At 40.7% G+C, this 26,784-nt stretch overlaps 1 protein-coding gene across 2 annotated transcripts; it reads right to left on the bottom strand.

Annotated features, from left to right (window-relative positions):
- Positions 1–685: 685 nt before the first annotated feature.
- LOC121856259 lies at positions 686–26,784 on the bottom strand. 2 transcript variants are annotated; one of them, XR_006086944.1, is made up of 8 exons: positions 26,696–26,784; positions 23,574–23,690; positions 19,673–20,504; positions 15,035–15,117; positions 14,392–14,519; positions 11,668–11,778; positions 1,068–1,477; positions 686–1,019 (listed from the first exon to the last, which is right to left on the bottom strand). XR_006086944.1 is itself a non-coding variant. In XM_042351655.1 (7 exons), exons 1-7 carry the CDS (start codon positions 26,743–26,745, stop codon positions 1,470–1,472), a joined length of 1,329 nt encoding a protein of 442 aa, XP_042207589.1. In that variant the 5' UTR covers positions 26,746–26,784; the 3' UTR covers positions 686–1,469. The 2 variants fall into 2 exon arrangements, 1 of the variants encoding a protein (XP_042207589.1); XM_042351655.1 differs by having other exon boundaries at positions 686–1,477.

The raw sequence follows: 26,784 nt of genomic DNA, 5'->3' as shown, positions 1-26,784 counted from the left end.
TATATATATATATATATATATATATATATATATATATATATATATATATATATATATATATATATATATATATATATATATATATATATATATATATATATATATATATATATATATATATATATATATATTTAGCTGGCTTTTGTGTATGTGCGCATGCGTGAGCGCCACAGCTGCACAGCGACAACAAACGACCTCGCGGTCGCCACTTTAAAACAAGCAATCAAACTGACGACGTATGTGATTTTGAGTCCTATTCTTTCCATTTACAGAGTACTGTACAAGCCCATAATAATGGCTCCTAAAGTAAATAAACTTCGTTGTGTGAAGAGAAAGAAGAACACGTTGAAAATGAGTGACAAACTTGAAATAATTAAGAAACTGGAATGTGGAGTGAGCAATACTGCTCTAATAGAAACAGGCGACATTGGAAAGTCTACAATTTATGATATAAAAAAGGCAAAGAATAAAATTATAGAATCCACAGCTTTTTCTTTAAAACTGCTCGTTTTGATAAATGAAGCATGCTATATTTGCTAATGAATAAACTATCAAAATAAACCTAAAAATCTCTTCTTTATTCCTCCTTAAATTTGAATTTTAAAAGTACTGCCCGAGAATCTGGAAAATCCGGACCGACCCAATCCCCAAGCAGTCCGGATTTTTGGACTTCTACTGTAGTAGTAATAATAACAAAAATAAGATGAAAAATTAGACCAACAACACCACCACTCAGAAAAATAACAAGAACACACTGGCCTCACACACATACCCATGTCAGGTGGACCACCAAAGGTACACCCCATAATCATCATTGATTCTTCACCACATAGCACCAATTGAAAGTGACTGGAGACATGGATCTGTCATTAATTTTTGTACTAGAAATATCATCTTCTAAATCTGAGAGGCTCTTGTTGGCTACTGGCTGATTTCTAGAATAATCCACACCACTTCCTTCCCCATCACTCATGTGTGACCTTTCAATAACAGTTATATCAATATTTTCTCCAGAGTTACTATGTAAATTTTCCTCTTCTAGGGATATATCTGCTCTAAGTAATGACTGTTCTTGTGGACTATGAGGGCTCTGTTCTTGTGGTCTATGAGGGCTCCTTGCACTAGCCTCATCTGAAGTGCATTTCTTTTGTTCCTCTTCAGAACTTGAATTGATTCTTCTACTCAAGAATTTATGTTGTATGATGGCACTTCCAACTCCATTCCTAACGAAGAGAGCTTGTGGAGTAAGTTTTGCCACTTCACCAAACTTAAACAACTTTCTCTTTGCCACATATCTTTTTAGGTTTCCTTGTGGTGATTGGATATGATCAGTTCTAGATGGCTTACAGTAATTGTCCCTAGACCGTTTCTCTCCATCTTTATTTTTCCTTTTAATTTTTTCCTCATTTTGACTTTCAATTTCTTAATCTCTCTTAGTGTAAGTCATGGGAAGTGCTTCCGATCTTAATTTACCTGGCTGAAAATAGAGAATTTAAATTAGGATAAATGTGCGGTGAATTTTCTTCACATGTACCAGGATACACACACAGTGGTCCCTCGGTTAACGAGCACAATTCGTTCCAGAAGGTTGCTCGTTAAACTGAAAAATTTGTTAACCGAAACCATTGTTTCAATGGGTTTTTGGGTAAATGGTTCCAGCTCACCGAAAATTGCCTAAATTCAACAAAAAAGGTAGTAAAGTACACTTACTTTGAGGTGTGTATGTAGAATGCTCCTGGATGATGATGCTGATGTGAATTTGAAGTGGGAGGAGAAGGGAGAAGAGAAGGAAGTGGAGGGGGAGGAGAAGCATTTTACTGCTTCTTGGAAGGTGAGTCACCTTCCATGAAAATGTCAGGAACCTCTGGACTGACAGATTCTCCACCAAGAATATCCTCTCTCCTCCTTGAAGTGGAAGGCTGAAGGCTAGCATCTTGTTCCCTCTACCTTTTACTGAAGAAAGTGTCAATTTTTGCCTGTGGGGCATCTCTCCTCATCATTAACTGATGTTTGAAGGAGACCATTGAGTCCTCAACATTACACAAAGCTAGTTCTGATTTTTCAACATCTGGGTGCCTTGAAGCCAGTTTCCTGAACTTCTCCCAGTGGTGAACAACATCTTTTAAATCATTGTCAGCCTCTAACATCTCATCCAGTTGCCGCAAGTCATCAGGAGTAAGTTCCTCCTCATGAGACATCACAAGCTCTTCTACATCATCCTCCTCCACTTCAAGGCCCAATGACTGACCAATGGACACAATCTCCTGGTCCAACTCTGCTTCTTCCTCAAATCCCTCAAAATCATGGACTACTGATGGCCACAGTGCTTTCCATGAAGAATTGAGGGATCTAGTGGAGACTTCTTGCCATGATGACACAATCAATTTTACAGCCTCCAGGATGTTGTATTGTGTGTTCCAGAACTGTGACAGTGTTAGATCAGGATCAGTGGAAGTTGCCTGATGACACTGTAGTGGCTCCTCTCCCCTACAACTCCCAACTGAGCTCCGGCCGCGCGCCAACCAGCCAATCAGCGTACAGCCAGCTACGCCGAGAGACTAGGTCTATGCAGTGGACGTAGGGGTACGATCGCCGACCTAGTCTCGACCTTCAACCTCCAGCTCAGAATCAGAGCGTTTCACACCTTACACTTAAGCCGCTGTGATTGGCCCTCTCGCTACGCTCACCCCAAATCCTGATCCTCGTAAATTGTATAAATACGGCCATGCCTGGCCAGGGAGACCATTCTACACTCGGCTACCGGACCAGCAACATCTCTCACAGCTCCTCACCACCCAGCTTCCTCAGAAACCTCCTCGCCCTACAAGACCTCTGAGCAAGCTTCTCCACCTAGTCACTCCTAAGCACTGCGCTATACAACAATATATATACAAAAAGTGCATTGTGAGTTTCTATTCTAACTCATTCCTGAGTGTGAGATGTCTACATGTACGTACGTTTGTGAGCCCATACTAAGATAATTGACAACTGGCCACATACGGTACGCTACAACAACACCTACACATTTTCTTCATGTACAGCTTCTTGAAGTCGCTGATCACATTCTGGTCCATTGGCTGTATGATTGATGTAGTGTTGGGAGGCAAAAACAACACTTTCACAAAGTCAAATTGAGACTCCAAAGTGCTGGCAAGTTGAGGGACATGACCAGGGGCATTATCCTTAAAGAGAAGAGCCTTTAAAGGGAGTTTATTGGTGGTTAGGTAGCTTTTCACACAAGGGCAAAACACCTCAACAGCCCATTCATTAAATAGCTGTCTTGTCACCCATGCCTTACGGTTGGACTTCCAATAAACTCCAAGCCGTCCTCTCACCACTTTCTGTTGCTTGAACACCCTGGGGTTCTCAGAGTGGTAGACAAGCATAGGCTTCAGTCGGAAATCCCATGAAGCATTGGCACCAAGCAATAGAGTGATACGGTCTTTCATGGGTTTATGCCCAGGTAAAGAGGCTTCAGCTCTGGTGATGAATGTTCTTTTGGGCATTTTCTTCCAAAACAGCCCACTTTCGTTCACATTGAACACTTGGTGTAGAAGATAATTTTCTTCATCCATCAGTTCTTTAAACTACTCTAAAAATTTGGCTGCTCCTTCCTTAAAAGCACTAGCAGCCTCACCATGCCAAACTACATGAAAAATGTCACTTCTTTTCTTATTTTTTTTAACCAGCCCTTGCTGGCCCTAAAATCTTCGAATTCTGTGCCTCAAGAACCAGGTTGATCTGTCTTTAAATGTTCGTAAATCTCCCTGGATCTTTCACAAATAAATTAGGTAAAAACTGAATCACCTTTCATCTGTTTTTCCCTAATCCAGATGAGAAGTAACCTCTCTGTTTCTGCTATTAGGGATCTACCTTTGAACACTCTGGTAGATTTGTCTCTCACTTTCACTTCATTGAATTTGTCTTTCTGTGCAGGAATTGTCGACACAGTTGATGTCGACATGCCATATTCTTTATTAAGCACATTTGTTCTAATGCCTTCTTCATGTTTCTTAATAATTTCCTGTTTCACTTGGATTGAAATCGTTTTTCTTGATTTCTTGGGACCCATGCTGGATTAAAAAACAATTTCAACACGTGATATTTTAAGTTTAATTGCTGTAATTAAAGACTATTTTCTTTAAATCAACACTGTACTGCGCTATATATCATCAATATGTAAAATATATTTCAAAATGGCTAATAATTTGCTTGGAAACACAGAAAAAAAGCATTTATGTTGAAGAGTCTGAAGCAAGATGTTACCTCCACTGAAAAGACACAGAGACAGACGCCTGTACGGTGTGTTGACAGGCTGTTTGGCGCGCAAAAAACTAGCTTCCTATACTTCAATTATGTTCAATAATTGTTAAAATAACAAAAAAATTTAATATAAAACTTTTAAAATTATTGAATAGTACAATCTTCTTGTTATTTACTAAAATAGTAAGGAATGTATGCCCTAGAACCTATTACTGTATTGGCGGACTAATACTACAGCTGGTGGGCCGCCAAATGCAAGCGAAAACACGTTGAGGGGCGCTCATAAGAAATTCGTTAATCGAGGGATTGCTCGTTAACCGAGGGATCACTGTGCGCGTGTAAATATATATATATATATATATATACAGTCAACCCTCGGTTTACGAGGTCCCACATTACGCGTTTCCACGTTTACGCGGTACCCTGCCGAAACCGGAATGCTCACTTTCCGCGGTGTGTGTACCCATTTACGCGGAGAGCAGCGCGAGCAGGGTGCGCACAAGGTCGCCCCGTCATCAAAACATTACCAAGTTCTTCACCCGCCACCCACCACAGCCGGCCCAAGTCAGTGATAGTGAGGATATGGACTTATATGGACTTTGAGGGGTTTGACAAAGACGCCCTGCAAGCCTCTGTGGTGGATAGTGATACAATTGATACAAGTGATACAGGTGAGGGCCAATAATCAGCCCTCTACCTCGGAACCAACCCCCCATCCCCATGTGCCTAGCCATCTTTTCTACTAATGTAAGTGTTAAAAAACCTAATATTATTGATATTTCTCTTAATTATTAATTGTGTGTGCATACCATCATAAAATTAAGAAGCTATTTTTACTACAACGTAGGTATTGTGTCTGAAAAAGTGGAGTTTGGGGGTCGGCCCGGTCTCTATTTCAATTAATCCCATATGTTATGTTTTCACTTTACGCGGGCCGCCGTGGGTTGAATTAACTGCGTAAAGTGAGGGTTCACTGTATATATATATATATATGCAAGTAAATCACTGTAGGTGCGCATGATCCAGGTATATGCTGATAACCACAAGGAAAAAAGAAAACACGAAGTTCTCACACACACACACGAGACACTACAACCAATCACTGATGCACGCACACACACACACAGGAGACACTACAGCCAATCACTGATGCACACACACACACACACACACACGAGACACTACAGCCAGTCACTGAAGCGCGCGCGCGCACACACACACACACACACACGCGAGACACTACAGCCAGTCACTGATGCACACACACACACACACACACACACACACACACACACACGAAACACTACAACCAGAGTCAGTCATTGCCACCACTTAGCTGAGTCAAAAGTTAAACAACTGATATATTGACAAAAAGTCTACATAAATAGTGAGGTTCTAGTTAAATGATATAACAAGTGGAAGTTGACCCTAATTTGAATGAATTTCAAAATGCATATGCCAACAAATATACATAGCATATCAAGATACTTTAGCATTATTTTATGCATAAAAAATAGCTCCTTCCATGTTCGAAACATCCTCTGTATGACGTGACACAGTTGAGCCAGGCAGACGTGTCTGTGCCGGCCTAACCTGTTCGAGGGCACACTAATCGAGTTGAAGTCAGACCACAAGACCATTTACAAGAACTGACATCAATCACAAGGTAAGTAAAGATAGCATTACTCTGTGCATAGTACACTAAAGATTTTGACTTATATGTTTACCCATAACCCAGCGATCAACATTTTAGTATAACGTACAGTATGTATCTGATATCATATACGTATAGCAAATTATTCTAATATTTTTTCTTCACGGAAACTACATTTGATTTGGTTGACGAGATCGTGTAGATATACAGTACATATACTCTTCATTTAGGCAGACAATTGAACCCGTGGAGGTCCGCGTAAAACGAGAAACACGTAAACGAAATAACAGAACCCGAGATTAATTGAAATAGAGACTGGGCCAACCCCCAGACTACACTTTTTCCGACAAAATACGTACGTTGTAGTAAAAATAACATCTTAATTTTATGATGGTATGCACACAATTATTATTTAAGAGAAATATCAATAATATTAGGTTTTTTAACACTTACGTTAGTAGAAGAGATGCTGAGCACACGGGGATGAGGGGTTGGTTCCGAGGCAGAGGGCAGATTATTGGCCCTCACCTGTATCAATTGTATCACTATCCACCACAGAGGCTTGCAGGGCCTCTTTGTCAAACCCCTCAAAGTCGACTGTGGTGGGTGGTAGGTGAAGAACTTGGTAATGTTTTGATGACTGGAAGACCTTGTGCGCACCCTGCCCGCACCGCTTCCCGTGTTAATGATGGAATGAACCGCGTAAATAAAAATTGGCGGTCTGGCAAGGTGCCGCGTAAATGACCAAACGCGTAAACCAAATCCGCATAAATCGAGACTATACTGTATAAATAATTAACATAGATAAACAGTGTGGTTATAGGTATCACTGTAACGTGTCATACTCTGTCCTGATGCTTAGGTTGTGTTACAGTTAGTCCATATATGGTTACTGTGTTTCTTGTATATTTTGGTTTCTTTTGTTATATTCTTTGTTTAATAAAACCTAGAAATGTGAAACAGATTTTACTTCACATCTCACACTGTGCGAAGAAAGGTTGAAGTGCAGTATGATGAGGGATATGTTTGTTTACATCGGGTGGCGCTCACGGTAAAGAAGGGTCGAGCAAAAATGAGTGTGTTGGCTAATAATATTGTAAACCTACAACATAAAAAATTTGCAATAGTTACTTACCTCACCTAGGTTTTAAACATTTCTATTTCTTTATCAGCCAGTTGAAAATCCTCGGTTAACAAGATTTCGGTTAACGAGTTACCTCCCATAAGATTCTTAACTTCGGTTAACGAGCAATCTCTCGATTAACGAGTTTCTTACGAGCCTCAACATGTTTTCGCTTGCACTTGGCGGTCAACCAGCTGTAGTATTAGTCTGCCAATACAGTAATCGGTTCTAGGGCTTAAATTCCTTACTATTTTAGTAAATATCAAGAAGTTTATACTATTCAAAAAATTTAAAAGTTTGATATTAAATTTTTTAGTCATTTTAACAATTATTGAACATAATTGAAGGTAAGGTCACTAGTTTCATGCGCACCATCCAGCCTGCCCACACACCATACAGGCGTTAGTCTCTCTGTCTTTTCAGTGGAGGTAACATCTTGCTTGAGACTCTAACTAAATACTTTTTTCTGTGTTTCCAAGCAAATTATTGGTTATTTTGACATTTCTTTTAAATATTGATAATATATAATGCAGTGCAGTGTTATTTAAAAGAAAATAATCTTGAATTACACCAAGTTTAAAATTAAAATATCATGTGTTTAGATTTTTTGAATCCAGCATGGGGCCTAAGAGATTAAGAAAAGCGATTTCAATCCAAACCAAGCAGGAAATTAAAAAAAAACATTACTTTTTTTTACTTTTATCCTCTTCGCCACTGATCGGCTTGTTAGCCGCTTGGGCGATCGGTCACGTCTCTTTTCATTTATATTCTTCACCAAAAGGTCGGCTCGCTAGCCGCCCGGGCGATCGGTCACGTCTGTCACGCACTGTTGGCAAATACTGGGCATGCACCGGCTCCTCAATGTACCTGAACCCGCTCCAGTGTTGGTCAAGTCTTCTCTTGAAAGAGCTCACACTCGGTGCCGTCACAACACTCTCTGGTAGATTGTTCCAAGAGTTTACAACCCTCACTCCGAAAAAGTTTGCCCTCACGGTTTTCTGGACTTGCGGCTTCTTCAATCTTGAGCTGTGACCCCTTGTGGGGCGAGCGTCCGCCAGCTCCAAGTAAGGACACTCAACTGAGTAGTGCCCCCTGAGATGCTTATACACCTCAACTAGGTCCCCCCTTGCCCGTCTGTAGTATAAGCTAGGCAAGTTCAGGCGCTCCAATCTCTCAGGGTAGCTGAGGTGCCGAAGTGCAGGCACCAGTTTGGTGGCCCTCCTTTGAACATTACCAACTGACAGTCCCTAGCATATCTCGGGGAACAGATGGGGTGACACTACTCCAGATGGGGAAGCACACTCCTGAGGATCGTCACGAGGGACGGACCGTCTAGATATCTGAACGACCTTCTTATAAGACCCAATAATTTATTTGCCTGATTTACCTTCTTCTCACAATGGCCCGAGAACTTCAGTTCATTGTCAACATTCACACCTAGGTCCTTCTCGCACACAGTCTCAACTAGTGCATTTTCTTCATCCCGTTGGGACATATGGTATGCCTCCTTACCGTTGGTACGCCCCAGGTGCATCCTCTTACACTTCGTGACATTGAATCTCAGCAGCCATTTCTTCGACCATTCCTGGAGCCCACAGAGGTCCTTCAGCAGCTCTTCACAGTCCGCTTGGTTCTTAATTTCCCGAAATAACTTGCCATCATCGGCAAACATTTGTATGGAGGAGTGTACAACGTCAAGCATGTCATTTATGAAACAAACAAACAACAGCAGGCCCAATACACTGCCCTGTGGTACCCCACTTGTTACAGGTACAGATGGCGATTTCGTGCCATTAATCACCACACACTGCTTGCGGTCATGTAGAAGGTCTTCTATCCACGCTAGGACATTTCCCCAAATTCCGTACCCTTCCAGTTTGATTTTCAGCCTTTCGTCGGGTACACTGTCGAAAGCCTTGGCAAAATCTAGGTAAATATTGTCGATATTACCACCCCGTTCTAGAATATGGGTCCAAATATCCAATACCTTGAGCAATTGTGTTAAGCAAGAGCGCCTTGGCATAAAACCGTGTTGGCAATCTTTTACAAGGTTGTTTCGGAGTAGATGTTCCATCGCAGCATCTCTGATAATACTCTCAAGTACTTTACATATTATGCTGGTCAGGCTCACCGGTCTATAGTTGTTCGTGGAGTGACTATCGCCCTTCTTGAAGATAGGACTCACATGAAGAAGGCATTAGAACAAATGCGCTATGCAAAGAAAATGGCATGTCGACATCAACTGTGTCGATAATTCTTGCACAGAAAGACAAATTTAAAGAAGTGAAAATGAGAGACAAAACTACCAGTGTGTTTAAATGTAGATCCCTAATTGCAGAAACTGAGAGGTTACTTCTCATCTGGATTAGGGAAAAACAGATGAAAGGTGATTCAGTTTCTACTGAATGTATTTGTTAAAGAGCCAGGGAGATATATGAACATATAAAGACAGATCAACCTGGTTCTTCAGGCACAGAATTTGAAGATTTTCGAACCAGCAAGGGCTGGTTCAAAAAATTTAAGAAAAGAAGTGAAATTTTTAATGTAGTTCGGTATGCTGAAGCTACTAGTGCTGATAAGGAAGGGGCAGCAAAAGTTTTTAGTGGAGTTTAAAGAACTGATGGAAGAAGAAAATTACCTTCCACAGCAAGTGTTCAATGTGGACGAAAGTGGGCTGTTCTGGAAAAAGATGCCCATAAGAACAGTCATCACCTCTTTACCTGGGCATAAACCCATGAAAGACCATCTCACTCTATTGCTTGGTCCCGATGCTTCAGGGGATTTCCGACTGAAGCCTTTGCTTATCTACCACTCTGAAAACCCCAGGGTGTTCAAGCAACAGAAAGTGGTAAGAGCAAAGCTTGGAGTTTATTGGAAGTCCAACCGTAAGGCATGGGTGACAAGACAGCTCTTTAATGAATGGGCTGTTGAGGTGTTTTGCCCTTCTGTCAAGAGCTACCGAACCACCAATAAACTCCCTTTAAAGGCTCTTCTCTTTAAGGATAATGCCCCTGGTCATGTCCCTGAACTTGCCAGAACTTTGGAGTCTCAATTTGACTTTGTGAAAGTGTTGTTTTTGCCTCCCAACACTACATCAATCATACAACCAATGGACCAGAATGTGATCAGCAACTTCAAGAAGCTGTACATGACGAAAATGTTTAGGAGGTGTTATCAGGCAACTTCCACTGATCCTAATCTAACACTGTCACAGTTCTGGAAGACACAATTCAACATCCTGGAGGCTGTAAAATTGATTGTGTCATCATGGCAAGAAGTCTCCACTAGATCCCTCAATTCTTCATGGAAAGCACTGTGGCCATCAGTAGTCCATGATTTTGAGGGATTTGAGGAAGAAACAGAGTTGGACCAGGAGATTGTGTCCATTGGTCAGTCATTGGGCTTTGAAGTGTAGGAGGAGGATGTGGAAGAGCTTATGATGTCTCATGAGGAGGAACTTACTCCTGAAGACTTGAAGCAACTGGATGAGATGGTGAGGAGGAAAAAGAAAGTGATGACCATATGTCAACTAAAGAGTTGAAAGATGTTATTTACTACTGGGAGAAGTTAAGGAAACTGGCTTCAAAGCACCCAGATATGGACAAAACTGAACTAACTTTGTCATGTTGAGGACACAATGGTCTCCGTCTTTAAACATAAGTTAATGATGAGGAAGAAAGATGCCCCACAGACCACAATTGACACTTTCTTCAGTAAAAGGCAGAGGGAACAAGATGCTAGCCCTCAGCCTTCCACTTCAAGGAGGAGAGAGGATGATGCTAGACCCTCAGCCTTCCACTTGAAGAAGGAAAGAGGATGTTCATGGTGGAGAATCTGTCAGTCCAGAGGTTCCTGACATTTTCACGGAAGGTGACTCACCTTCCAAGAAGCAGTAAAATGCTTCTCCTCCACCTCCACTTCCTTCTCTTCTCCCTTCTCCTCCTCCACCTCCACTTCCTTCTCTTCTCCCTTCTCCTCCTCCACCTCCCACTTCAAATTCACAACAGCATCATCATCCAGGAGATTACTACATACACACCTCAAAGTATGTGTACATTTCTACCTTTTTTGTTGAATTTAGGCAATTTTTGGTGAGTTGGAACCAATTACCCAAAAACCCATCGAAACAATGGTTTCGGTTTACGAGCAACCTGCTGGAACGGATTGTGCTAGTTAACCGAGGGACCACTGTATTTGCTTTTGATATCTTTCTTTGATGCTTTGCCAGGATCTATTCAGGACTGGCACAGTAGCAACCATTATCACCCACATAGTCTTACCTTTGACCTGGTAAAGATGGGGGCATTAAAGACATAAATACAGGATATATGAAATATATATATATATATATATATATATATATATATATATATATATATATATATATATATATATATATATATATATATATATATATATATATATATATATATATATATATATATATATATATAAGGAGAAATACCTAACAGTATATATATATATTCTGATAACCACAACCAGTCAGAATTCTACTTATTGGGCTTTTTGAGTTACAGTGGATACTTGTTTTGGAACGTAACCTAATTAAGTTCATTATAATGTCACCTCTCATTTATTTAATCAAAATGAAGAAAGTAAATGTTACCTTTTCTGTGCCCTTTAAACCTTTTCACGGCCTCCTCCGAGAGGCCGTAAGTGTCGATGCGCGGAAGAATACGCTTTTGAAAGCGCTCTTTTAATCCGTACATGGTACGATCTGCAATAAATTTTTTTTTAAGATTTAATGAACAGGACAGAAAATGATGAGTGAGTCTAAGTTTGACTAGTACCCAACATTAAGAGGAGAATGGGTTATAAACCGTTTTTCAGACCACATCAACATTGCCCCCTGTAATAAAGTTATGCTACACTTGAACCCTTGTTGTGTGTGTCCGTACATATGTTATGTTTTTATCATTGGGTTTTGTTTTGTTTGGGGTTTTATTATTTTAATAATTTTCTTTATTCCATACACTTACGAGAACATTCTTTTCTTCTCTTCCAGATGCCATACTTCCCTTGGTCAGTTATATAAACAAAAAAGCCTAGAAAAAGGTCGACTCTAGTCTTCTTTCACCACACCCCAAGTTTACTTCACTTGATGATTACTGTACTTGCCCCTAATGCTACCTGAAAAAGTTAGGTTAGGTGAGGTCAATGTTTAACCCTTTCACCGCGTGGCCCGACTTTATTCACATTTCGATTTTTGTCCTTCACCGCATAAATCGACTTAGTCCACATTCATAAAACAAATTTCAGTTAACACATAACTTGACTACAGTCCTTTGGGATTTGAATTATGGGCCGGCCCAGTAGATGCTACTGTAGTGGCTCCTCTCCCCTGCAACTCCCAACTGAGCTCCGGCCGCGCACCTACCAGCCAATCAGCGTACAGCCAGCTACGCCGAGAGACTAGGTCTATGCAGTGGACATTGGGGTACGATCGCTGACCTAGTCTCAACCTTCAACCTCCAGCTCAGGATCAGAGCGTTTCACACCTTACGCTTAAGCCGCTGTGATTGGCCCTCTCGCTACGCTCACCCCAAATCCTGATCCTCGTAAATTGTATAAATACGGCCATGCCTGGCCAGGGAGACCATTCTACACTCGGCTACCGGACCAGCAACATCTCTCACAGCTCCTCACCACCCAGCTTCCTCAGAAACCTCCTCGCCCTACAAGACCTCTGAGCAAGCTTCTTCTCACCTAGTCACTCCTAAGCACTGCGCTGTACAACAATATATATATACAGAAAGCGCATTGTGAGTTTCTATTCTACCTCATTCCTGAGTGTGAGATATCTACATGTACGTACGTTTGTGTGCCCATACCAAGATAACTGACAACTGGCCACATACAGTACGCTACATTACCACCTCGCGGTGACTGGAGCTAGCTAAAGCTCCTGCCATCAAAACACTATAGTACAGGTAAAGTGATTCCTCGGTTAACGAGCGCCTCGGTTAAGCGAGTTACCTCCCACAAGATTCTTAACTTCCGTTAACGAGCAATCCCTCAATTAATGCGTTTCTTACACGCCGACCTCAACAAGTTTTCGCTTGCACTTGGCGGTCAACCAGCTGTAGTATTAGTCTGCCAATACAGTAATCGGTTCTAGGGCTTAAATTCCTTACTATTTTAGTAAATATCAAGAAGTTTATACTATTCAATAATTTTAAAAGTTTAATATTCAATTTTTTAGTCATTTTAACAATTATTGAACATAATTGAAAGTAAAGTCACTAGTTTGTGGCGCGCCATCCAGCCTTTTAACACACCAAATAAGCGTTAGTCTCTCTCTGTTTTCAGTGGAGGTAACATCTTGCTTGAGAGACTCTTCAACTAAATGCTTTTTTTCTGTGTTTCCAAGCAACACAACGATCCACGGCGGCCATTTCCTATGGTCACTAACACGAGCACTTAGGGGCACGTCCTTCTCCAAGCTACTGTAGGTCAGGTAGCATCTTAAGTCCATCAAGTGATACACGGGAGTGTATCACTTTCTCAGTTCACACCAGCACTACTTTTTCTCTGTGCTCTTATTTGCATTGTGTGTTTATCAAGTACCCTTTTAGTGTTAAACGCTGTTTCCTCCATCAAGCATGTCTGGAAAAGGTCCATCTGCCTCCTCTGGGGCGTCTAAAGCTAAAAAGGCACAAAAAACAATCACAATGGATGTGAAATTAAATGTGATCAACCACCCTCAGAGAGGAGAGCGTGTGTCGAAGGTTGGCCGCATGCTTGGTTTAATTGAGAGCACTGTTCGTACCCTGTGCGGTAGGCAGTAGGTATTAGGCAGCTACCAAACAGGGAAAGATATTGGAAGCATAATGTGGTCTATGGTAGACCCTACTGCTATATGGCATCACAAAAATTGTGACCAGGTTGCTGATCTAACTTTCTGCCTCATTTACATACAATTGCAGGGTCTCAATTGTTTCTCTTACTGTTGACAAAACACACATATATTGTTTTTCACTTTTGATCTTTTTTTCATTTTTGTATTTCTTTATGGTTCTTTATTATTATTATTATTATTACATTTTTGCCCCCCAGGCCACGATGTGGATCAGTGACCTGTGCTTGGGTGGCCTAATCCCAAGAAAAAAATAAAATACCCCCTAATCTGTAACATTTACATGTATTCTTTTAGGAAAATGATGTTTAATTTGTGTGATTTTTAATTAAGCGGTGGTTTTCAAGAACACAACCTCGTATAAAAGAGAGGTGGGTGCACTTATCAATCCCTGTAAATGGCAAAATATTAAATGATCTAATTATGACACAAAGATTGCAAAAGGATTTATATACAGGTATTTTAATTACTCACTTTGTAAAACACCTGCATTCTGCATGGTGCGCCACATTAACAGGCCACCCACAGCTGTGTGCAGCCGATGTTTATCAATCCACTTTAATATCACCTCATCCTCGAAACGAGTATAAGGTTTATATGGCCTGTGAAAGACAAATGAATGTATTACCCGCCTAATAGTACAAAAAGAAACAAAATTGTTTATTCATATTTAAAACTAATCAAGTTAAAATCAACACCAAAACCTTTAAGCTGGTAGAATGTCTATCAGATTTCTTTTACACTATTCCAAGCCTTTTTTCCACTGACAGCAAAGTGGCCAGTGTCAAGAGAAAACACTCACACATTATCACTGCTGTAAATGATGTAGCTGTCAGGGTACTTCACTTCAACAACAAGCCAATTCTGGTTTACTGTCACTTCACACAACCTGCATCACAAACCACCACCAGCATACCCTTCCCCAACCACCACTTGATGCCAATGCTCTCCATCAACTTAATTATTTTGTCTGAATAACAAAGACTAAGGTAGAAAACTCAAATACCTCATAGTATTTAAATGCTACAGAGCAAACATTATCACACTACACTATTGGTAACTTTGTTTGGTTAAACATAAAGTATTACTATATTACATAAACCGACATCCAACTTACTTGATTTTTCTTGGGGATTTTTCATTTCTTTTTTGATCTCCTAGTTTACTTCCAACTGTGGGAAGACAGTACTCCTCTTCACTCTGAAAATCACTCATGTCATGCATGTCATATAGTTTTGTTAGTTTCTTTCTCTTCTCCAGAGAAGCTGCTCTCTGTAACACAAATTATCATAAATTATGCTGCTGATTGTATCAAGAGTTAAAGCGAGCATTAAACTGATATTTATTACTTGTACTGGACAATGAAGTGTGGGACAGAATGTTGTAGTAAATACCCTTCTAAGTCTCCTCAATGTGCTCTACCTACTAACTCTACTCAAAGCTTCTTTTGATGTAAAAATTATAAATATAAACATACAGTAAAACCCTAGTAAGGCACACCCCACTAAGCCGAATATCACTTAAGCAAGCCAAAATCTGCCCAAAAATAATTCACAAATTTAAATATGAAATTAAAAAATTAACAAGCAACGCCCTCGATAGCATCCCTTCAGCTCTCTCACTCTGTCGATAGTGTTTCATTGCTATTTAGACATGTTGAACTTCATTTTCAAACTTATTTGACATTGCCAGTAATGAGGTTACATTGTAAGTAGAAGTAGCATACACATTTTTGCATTTTATTTAAAAATTAATACAATAACCATGGCCCCTAAGAAGGTGTTTGGTATCCATTAGGGTGGTGAGAAGGTTAAGTCTAAGACCTTATCAGTGACCAAAAAGTTAAAGGTGATTGAAAAACTAGAAAAGGGTGCTGTTCCCTCGCAAATATGTGGTGAATACAGAATTTCAAAAGTTGGTGTCGGATATACGAAAATACAGCTCATCCCTGACTTACGTCCATCCGCACTTATGACCTGCCTCAGTCGTACCAAAATTTGGTCAAATTACGTATTCTCGAGTCCCAAAGTCAGGACGCAGACAAAATTTTCATCTGTAATTCACTTTAAAATGGCTGGCAAGCTTAAAAGTGAGTGTTTTGTGGTGCTGAGAAGAAAAAGAAACCCCCATTTTCGATTTTCTATGTATTATTTAAGCATTTCCGATTTAAGACCATTTCAACTTACGACCTGGATGTCGGTCCCTAACCCCGTCGTAAGTCAGGAAGCAGCTGTACAAAGATAAGTTGCACAAATATGCTATGAAATTTAATGTGGACCAGGAAAAATCTGGCATTAGAAGAATGAAGGAGGTTGGGAATGAGGATTTGGAACAGGCAGTGTATAAAAGTTCGTACAGCAACGTGAGAGTGGAATACAGTGACCCCTCAGTTAACGAACTCAATCCGTTCCAGAAGGTCGTTCGTTAACCAAAAAATTCGTTAACCGAAACCATTGTTTCAATGGGTTTTTGGGTAATTGGTTCCAGCTCACCGAAAATTTCCTAAATTCAACAAAAATTGTAGAAAAGTTCACTTACTTTGAGGTGTGTATGTAGAAGGCTCCTGGATGATGATGATGGGAATTAGAATGGGGGTGGAGGAGAAGGAAGAAGAGAAGGCATTGGGGTGGAAGAGAAAATTTTAAAATTATTGAATAGTATAAACTTCTTGATATTTACTAAAATAGTAAGGAATTTAAGCCCTAGAACCGATTAATGTATTGGCGGACTGATACTTAAGATGGTTGCCCGGTCAGTGCAAGCAAAAACATGTTGAGGTCGGTTCGTAAGAAATTCGTTAACCGAATTTTTGTTCGTTAACCGAATTGAAGATCCATATGGAAGGCAGTTCGCTAACCGAAATTTCGTTAACCGAGGCGTTCGTTAAACGAGGGGTCACTGTAGCAGCAGCCACAAGTGCGGAAATCCAGGTGCCACAATATTGTGAGAAAAAAATTGTGGTGAGAGGCTGCGTGCTGATATTCGCACTGTGAAGCCATTTAGGGAAAAATTTAAGGACTTAATGGATGCCAAAAACTTTCAATTATGCCAACTGTACAATGCAGATAAAACTGGACTCTTCTGGAGAGCTTTACCAAAGAATATACAAGCCTTCAGAAGCAAAAAGAGTGTGCCCAGTAAGAAACTTTCAAAAGAGCAGTGTCTGCAAATGCCAATGAGAGCCATATGCTTACACATGTGGTAGTGGGGAAGAGCAAGAAGCCTCGTGCAGTCAAGGACATTATGCACAGGCTCCCAGTCCACTACTATAACTCCCAAAATGCATGGTATACAGTACCCATAACCTCAGACTGGTTTATCATACATGCTGTGGTGGAGATCAGGCATAAGCAGGTGGAAGATCTGAAAATCCCTGCTGATGAAGTGAAGGCTATCATCCTCTTGGATAATGCTCCCTCACATCACAACATTGAAAAACTGTGTAGCAGGGATGGAAGGATCAGGTGCCAGGCATTGATACCCAACACCACCTCTGCCATACAGCCAATGGATCAAGGTGTTATTTATGCTACAAAATGGCTGTACAAACGCAAAATTTTGGATGAGGTGAAGGTGGTGGAAGAGACAAGCGAGGATCAGGTGGAGGACACAGGAAGGCAGAGGACCTTCAGAAATCTTAAGTTATACAACTTCAGGTCCAGCTCTCACAATTTTGCTGCTTCTGCCAAAGAAGTCAAGGCAACAATCCTCATCAAATCCTGGGAGAAGCTGCTATAAGACATTGATGAGAAGCATGATTTTGAGGGCTTCACATCAGAAGAATAGCTCAGAACCCTTCTCTGAGAAGAGAAGGATGCTACAGTTGAGGATGTGGAGGCTTGGCTGGAGGTTGATGAAAATGATCCTGAATACTGTACAGTACCACAATTTGACAGAAGAGATTGTGGACCCTGTACATGGGGGCTGCAGATGACTTTGATGGTGATGAACAGGAAGATGAACTACCAAAAATAAAAATGGCAGAAGCTAGGGACTGCCTGGACACCCTTAGAGAATTTGCCAATCAAACAAAAATAAAAAAATTGGGGCCTATTACGATCACTTAAGGTACAGGAGGGAACGTGTCTTACAGGAGCAAAGAAGGAAGATCACTCAAAGATTGACACTTTTTCAAGCCAAGACCCTCCAGCAGTGCCTCCTTGTTGCACTAGTTTTTTGTTGATTTTTTTTTGTTTAAGGTGGACAACCTGTTATCCAGGACACCCATTCCCCCCATTTAGCCCTCCTAAGCGAGGTTTTACTGTACTGTATACATTTTATTAATCTTTGAGGCCTTCTCCTGTTATACAGCATGGTGGCCAGAACCATGAGCAGCTGCAACTATTTCTCCTACCTGCCAGTCAAGAGGTAGCAGTCGTACATCAACCTTTGTCGTTGTCATAATGACATGGCTAGTCTGTTAAAACCTAATAATTCATATTACGCTCCACGCCCACAAAACCTGAAACCTTTTGAGTCTCCCAGTTGAAACATTCGTTCTCTAACCACTTCAGGAGATCTGAGTCCTCCGTTTTCCATTCTGCATTACGAGAGAAACTCAAGTATACATAAATTCTGCACAGGGTGTTCATGCATTTGAATTGGTACAACACCCTTACTTTGCATCAACTTAGAGATATCTGATTGCAGATGAAGCATTCAAGATCCATTGTGACTGATGTTGAAAGCTTCAATTGTATTTACTGTTAGCGTAATTGTCAATATAAGTCAGGGTAGAGTCGGCAGTGAGAGTGAGGTATCATTGACGTCGGCCCTAGAGATGCCAGTGATTGTTGACCGAGGCTGAAGTCACCTCTTTTTCACATATGAACATCAGAGAATTTGATGTTCATGGTGAAATTGTTGTAAGGATGTTAATTACGAAAGTAATTAATTAACCTGAAGGGAACTGTCAGACCAGCTATCTTTGAGAATTTAACGGGTGTAATCGGACACTACGTCTTAGGCTCCAACCACCAAGGACTGCCATCCTGAACCTTGAAATCAATTTAATTCTTGTCTTTGACAGCTCAGTCAGAGCATAGATTGAAAAGGAAATCTTAGGAAATGGAAATGAGTTCGTAGTCTTAGTTTCAAACGTGAACGTGTACAGTAACGTAGTACATTTAAATAGTTGGGGTGAGTGGAATTCGAGCTGAGCGGAGGAGGAGGAGTGAGGAGCACCGACGCTCTCGGGCGTCAGTCCAGCGTCTGAAACCTCTCCACCCACAGGTAATGTCTAGCTCCATGTTACACCTCGCCACATTAAGTGATTTTGACTTAGTTAATAGTTTGAATATGCAAGTGATACAGTAACGTAACTGATGTGTTTTAATTGAAGTATTCTTATGCCCCACTCTGGTAAAGCGAACCAGATCATTGGGACCCCACCCACCAAGGTGGCTCCCAGTGAGGGGGACCTTACAGAGAATGAATTCACCCCAGAAGTGACAAGACTTAGCTATACTTTTTCTACCCGAAACCAAATTTAGCACACAATAGCCTCAATAATTGTAAGTGCTGACTAGTTACTCAAAGTTCTAATGAGACCTTTCAGATTTTTGGATAACAGCTGTCAAAGTCCCCTTCATGAGACAGATTGTACAGTGGTAGGAAAAGTAATCCATATATCCAAAAGGAGTATCAGATCAACCCTGGGGTACATTAAAGGGGGCTGATGACTTATAACAACCACAAGAAAGCTGCCACATATTAAAGTTACTTGACTAAAAGTAGACTACAGAAAATGTCTTACCTTTGTAGTTCTGGTAGGCTTCACACTTGAGGCTCCTTGAAGGACATGATTCCCATCAGGATTTGTTGATATTGACCTTTGGATCACTATTTTACTTTGCGGTGAGCTCATGTCACAAGCAAATCTTGATCTTTTCTTATTTTTCAATGGTTGGAACCGTTTTCGTGGCTGGCGATTTTTTTCTTCTGGTGATGTTGAATACTGTTCATGTAAGGCTCTTTTAGGGTATTTAACTGATCTATGCTTGGTTTTGGACTGGCCAGTTGCCATATATGAAATTTGCCTTTCTTCAGGGCTACTATCTACATCTGAAGAGTCTTTTTGTATGGGAGCCTCAGTGTTGTCATCTTTCAAGGGCGAGGCATATTCTTCAATACTTGTACTTTCCCCCGATTCACTTGCATCCTCCAAGTTTTCTACATTGCCCAAATCTCGTGTTTCTGGTATAATAGTTATAAGTTCATCATTTTTTGGTTCTCTTTGTGTGTGATCCTGCAGTTCTGAGGCCTGTGTTTCTTCACAAACATCCACCCTTGAATCCGCCGACTCTAGTTCAAGCTTCCGTTGTACCATCCCCTCCTCTTCTGAATCACTTTCTGTGCATAAATCCGTTGACTCGTCTTCCCGATAATCTACATCTAAGGGTTGGAAACCTTCAGGCATTGCATTTTCACATCTTCCTGTACCATGTATAAATATTGGCAAGTTTACAGGAACTGGTTCTGAACTATTCAAACATTTTTGTCTTCCTGGAAAAATTACATGGGGCTCCTGTCTCTCTTCTACATTTATAAACTTAACTCCAGTGCTTCTAGTGCAAAGGTCCATGTACCTGGAATAACAAAGGAGAACATATAACATACACAACCTCCACAAAGTAACAGCAACACTGTACAGTACTTGTCAACTCAGTACAACTACTGCAGCACCTTTTTCAAAACTGTGACCCTAAGTTTTGTCCAAGTGTAAATAGGCATCTGATGACATTGCTGGTTATTCTTGGCTGAACTGTTTACTAATGTTTGTAACTTTGTACATCTGGGTGGTTTTGAAATGATGGAATTTGAATTGAAGTGAAAAAAGTATTGTCTCAAGAATTGTTTATTACTTTATAATGCATTCTGTTCTTCACTGTTTGGCTTTCTATTGTACTACAGTACTCAAGTATATCCTTTGTTTTTAGTATAAGAGCATTAAATATGTCTTCAATGTTTAATTCCTTAGAAAAGCTTTAAATACTCTAAATGTTTCACTAAATATGTTTTCAATTATCAATCAGTTAAGAAAGTCTAAACTGGCTAAAAACATTTATGTACTACATATTGGATTCGTGACACTCACGGGTTGGCTCCACAAGACTCGGGTCAACCATAATTTAGTATTGTAAGTGTTTGAAAAAATAGAATTAAATGTTCAAATAAGAAAAAAGTGGTGTCTTAAGGAATTCATTAGTGAATGTTTTGGTGCTGTAGTACCCTGTTCTAGCTCTCTCTCTCTCTCCCCTTCCAACATGCATCCCTCATCATTTACATGCTTCCATTCAATGGCTTGTATCAGGATTCATTTAGCACAAATTTGCCTGGCACAAAACTTTTTATGAACCTTTCTCTCACATCAAGTGTGGACTACCCGTAATTATGTGGTACTGTACAGTACAGTTGAGTCTGAATTTACGCGGTTTTGGTTTACGTGTTTGGTCATTTACAAGGTGCCTTGCCAGAATTGAAATGCTTGATTTACGAGGTAAATTTGGTCATTTACGCGAAGAGCATCTGGCAGTCCTGCCTTGCCGCGCCAATTTTGGATTCAAACCTCCTGCCATCTCGCCATGCTTGGGTAAGCGGCGCGAGTAAGGTTGCGCAGTGTATGTCTCTGTTGCGTTATCGGTGACGTCATATGACGTATCGGACTGTGATTGGGCCACGCATCCTTACCTCCCTCCGCCGCCAGCTATGATTGGTTTAATGTAATATGACGTGCCCTGTCACGGGAGGGAAGAAGCCGCTTGACCTAGCCGCGTCAGTTGCTCTCCTCCTAGTCACTCTGTGTAAACTGTGTTCTATTGTGCCCGATAATCTCGTAAGAATGGCTTCCACTGGACCCCCACCACCACAGAAAAATCTTGCATTACCTGGACCCAGCCGCCCTAAGCCAAAGAAGATACGACGTGCCCTAAGTTACGAAATGAAGTACAAAATCATACAAGATTTAGAAAAATGAACGACACAGGTTGATTTGGCGCGCCAGCATGGCGTGAACGAATCTACGATCAGGACGATCAAGAAGGATGCAGCTAAGATAAAAGAACACATGAACATCACAAAGTATGCAGGTGCTTCAATGGTGAAGTACTGCCAGAACAAGGTGCTGCTCAAGACGGAGAATTTAATTGTGAGCTACTTGATTCGTTAGGCAAGACGGAACATGGCGGTGGACACGTGGTCGGTTCAAGAGTACGCATGTAAACTGTACGTAGCAGTGGCACGTAAGATGGGAATTGCAGAGCACAAACCCTTCAATGCTTCCTCTGGATGACTGCAAGGGTTTAAGAAGAGGAACAAGATCACCAACAGCTAAGGTATTTTTGAGGCGCAAGGCTGCTAGCAAAAAAGTGTATGGGTATAAGCTTTTTGTCATAAAATCTGCTCTAATTGTGTTAGAGAAATATATTTTGTACCGTTGCATACATGGAAATGCATTCTTGATGACGTTATTTTTTACCTATGATATACAGTATATACAATATATTATATGAAGTGTACAGGTATTAATGGTATTTTATGAAAATACCATTACCACCAGAAGAGGCTATTCGAATTCGTCCATTTTTTCCCACAGATATTCTTGTCACCTTACCAATGTACAATATTAAGTACAGGCACTGTATTTTTAAAAGGTAATAGCTTTTTATTTCAATTATGCCCCCCCCCCCCCTATTACGATCATAAATCACCCACAGTGGGCAGGGCATGAACGATGAGGGAAATTGCAGGGCAAAACAGTGAAAAACTGTGACTGTGATCTCCTGTAATAATCTGGTTGATGGTGACGTTGGTTAGGTTAGATTTGGTCTGGTTTGGTTTGGTTAGGTTAGCTGTACCTAAGATTCACTCATGGAATGGGGGGCAATTGTCCCATGGGGAGGGGGGGGGGGGAGTAGCAGTTGTCCTAGAACCCCAAATGTGTTCACAAATGGTAAGCAGACCTATTATTATCTAAAATAATGTTAAATAACACCCCATTTGCATAATGCAAATCATTTCAAGGCATTAGCACTTCAGAGAAGGTTAGAAAATTATTGCATATTTATTATAAAAGGTCGGATATAAATACGTGCCTATATACACACAGTCCAGGGAGGAGGTAAAATGCTCGGGGAACCAATCAGCTATTTGTAGCTATAGACGTGGCTCACAGGCCAGGTTAGTGTGGAAAGGGTACAGTGTAGGTGGGACCTGAAGTGTACCCCTGGCTGTGACACCACTGACTGGTGAACATTTACAACACTGTACCTGTTTGAACATTATAAAATGCATGCCAGCATTTCAACCAAATGTCTCATTCCCAGAGGCAATGTTCTCCTTATGTTGTACTCTACAAGAGTACTGTTTTGTTTGATTCTGTTAATCCTACACATCTTGGTGTAAGTTAAAGTGTAAGTGCTCTGTATAACATAGCAATAGACATCCAATTACACTACAACTGGTTTTCATGAAAACTTGTGTATAATTCTCCTGAAAGTGACAAAATACCTATTTTGACCAGTTTTGGCTTACTTGACCATCAAAATTACCTTTAAAGTCCAAGTTCAGGGTGGCATCCACCCACATATAATAATTCACAAAAAATAAATAATTTTGTATCCATTTATTTATCAAAATGCAAATTTAAGGCAACATACTTCCTAAACCTCCTTGCAGGGCCCGGGTCGGCACTTGAAGGGCCAGGGTCGGCACTTGAAGGGCCAGGGACGGGACTTGAAGGGCCCGGGTCAGCACTTGAAGGGCTCGGGTCGTTCCTTGGATATATAAACATAATTAGGTAAACCTATACAGTACAGGTTGACAATCCCTTATCCGAAATCCTTGGGGCCAGAGGCATTTCGGATTCGGAATTTTTCGGATGTCATAGGCCTAGGTCGTGTTTCTCACTTTTATCATTTTTCATTCTTGTATATTTCTTTATTATTATTAGTATTAGTATTATTTTATTAATACAGTATTATTGTTATTATTATTATTATAAATTTTATTATTATTATTATTATTATTATTGTTATTATTATTTTATTTTGGTGTATTTTTTAATTAAAATTTTTATTTACTATGAATAATTAGCATTAATATAATTATTACTATTATAATTAGTATTACTATTACATTTTCGCCCCCCAGGCCCCGATGTGGGTCAGTGATCTATTCCTGGGTGGGCTAATCCCTGTTTAAAAAAAAAAAAAAATGCTCCACAAAAAACTTTCGGTTTTCGGAATTTCGGATAGAGGGTTGTCAACCTGTACTGTATTAGGTACAAGTGAGCACAGTACAGCATGCCCTTAAAATTCGTAGGGGGTTAGGTTCTCAAAATGGTCACGAATCACCAAATCCGCTAATAACATTTGCTGACCAGGAAAGGGGGAGGGGGGAGGAGAACAATTTTACTTGTGTACTAAGAAATGTATATTCCCTTTATGTGTTTGTTCTTAGGGCAATTCTTTCTTTTAACTGTATTATACTGTATAAATGTGTGTGTGTGTGTGTGTCTATACACACACACACACACACACACACACACACACACACACACACACAAAACACACACACACACACACACACAAAACACACACACACACACACACACTACATCCTTGACCACCGAAGGGTCAAGACGTACCTGGCGCTCCTCTCGGAGCAGCCAGGTCAACTGTTAAGTTGGCCCATACCAACTCCCTCCCCTGAACCCTCCTCCCCACCGGAATATCTACAAGTTCTCGCCAGAAGTTACTATTTCATTTAGGAAAGGAATGGAACCAGTGTTAAACAGAGGTGAACAATGGTGAACAGTGCTTAAGTCAGTGAGAACAACTCAACAGTAACAGTCGCACCCAAGTTAACCTTCACACAGTGAGGTCCCAGGTACCCAGTGATAACGGCCCGTGAGACCCAACAACCAGCGATGTGTTAATCCGTCTACGATAGGAAGGCCTGGGACCACACCTCACTCATATAACACCGTCTGTGAGGGAATTACTACACCACGTGAGGCCCCGCATAACACCATCTATGAGGGAATTACTACACCACGTGAGGCCCCTCATAACACCATCTGTGAGGAAACTACTACACCACGTGAGGCCCCTCATAACACCATATGTGAAGGAGTTACTACACCACGTGAGGCCCCGCATAACACCATCTGTGAGGGAATTACTACACCACGTGAGGCCCCTCATAACACCATCTGTGAGGGAATTACTACACCACGTGAGGCCCCTCATAACACCATCTGTGAGGGAATTACTACACCACGTGAGGCCCCTCATAACACCATCTGTGAGGGAATTACTACACCACGTGAGGCCCTCATAACACCATCTGTGAGGGAATTACTACACCACGTGAGGCCCCTCATAACACCATCTGTGAGGGAAATTACTACACCACGTGAGGCCCCTCATAACACCATCTGTGGGAATTACTACACCACACCATCTGTGAGGGAATTACTACACCACGTGAGGCCCCTCCTAACACCATCTGTGAGGGAATTACTACACCACGTGAGGCCCCTCATAACACCATCTGTGAGGGAATTACTACACCACGTGAGGCCCCTCATAACACCATCTGTAAGGGAATTACTACACCACGTGAGGCCCCTCATAACACCATCTGTGAGGGAATTACTACACCACGTGAGGCCCCGCATAACACCGCATAACAGCTTTTCCTATATATTTCCTATGTAAACAGAAGGCCCTCTAAATGAAGGTGGGGGGAACAATCATGCATAGCTACATAAATATTACAAATTACACAATAATCATATGTCAGCATTTAGCCATAGGAAACAGTTTTCCTCAGGAATTTTTCTGAATAATTTTGTAATTTTCCAATTTTTGTCTTATTTTCAGCTGGACACTCCCCTTAAGCTAGGATTCCATTCACGCGGTTGCGATAGAGCCCCAAAAGATCATACTGAAATGTACATAGTTGTTTCCATTGGCATGGCATGATTGTGTTAGCGTTATGCGCTTCCAGTACATTTCAGTCAGTCCGTGCAGCGAGTGAAAACGCAACTGCATGGAAACGGAAGAGGGACTCCCACAATGTGATGTCACTAGTTCTTGCCATAGCTATGCAGTTCACAAATAAGTAATGGGAAATGAGACCAACTAAACAATTTAATTTTATACAGCCTTTATCTGCTGTGTTCTTAGAAAATTAGCAACTGTTTCATCAGTTCACTCAGTATATATCCCAACAAAAATACCTATTTGTGTAATGCATTTAGAAACCTTGTACTGTAAGTGGTCTTTAATCAGGTAAATAAGTATATATCATTTTACTATATCCATACATTTTTGACGCATTTGTTCTAAAATGAAAATTCATGGTCTCAATAAAAGCTTTTTTTGGAATACTTGTACAAATGATGTTATATAAAAACCAGGATAATTAATAGCAAATCATCCTGTTTATATAAATGGCGCCATAGCTTCAATGGGCTGGGAGCCATTTTTCCTGTCCTGTTCCAGCTGTATAGACAGATTATGCAACTGCAACAGGAAACAGGGGTGTCCATTTTCCAAGGCAATTTAACACAAAAGCATACTGTATATGGAATCCTAGCTTTAGACAAATTAGTGTATTACTGCCCATCACTGACTATACTGTACACCCATTGACAACTTGGAATTCTACCAACCCTTCCAATTCATCAAAAAGTCTCTACATAGCAACTTAATATTCTTAAGCACAAAAAAAAAAGATGCAAGAATTCATGGGTGATTAATAGAGAACCCACCCTTTGAGCTGACAGTCTGACCATGAGGCTTTTTGAAGCATCACCTCCATTGCTGTTATGTTTCCAGCATAGCAGGAATTTTTGTTCAC

Source organism: Homarus americanus, unplaced genomic scaffold, assembly GCF_018991925.1.
Source record: "Homarus americanus isolate GMGI-L3 unplaced genomic scaffold, GMGI_Hamer_2.0 scaffold48016, whole genome shotgun sequence".
Taxonomy (NCBI): Eukaryota; Metazoa; Arthropoda; class Malacostraca; order Decapoda; family Nephropidae; genus Homarus; species Homarus americanus.
This window is presented reverse-complemented; position numbering and strand designations above follow the sequence as displayed.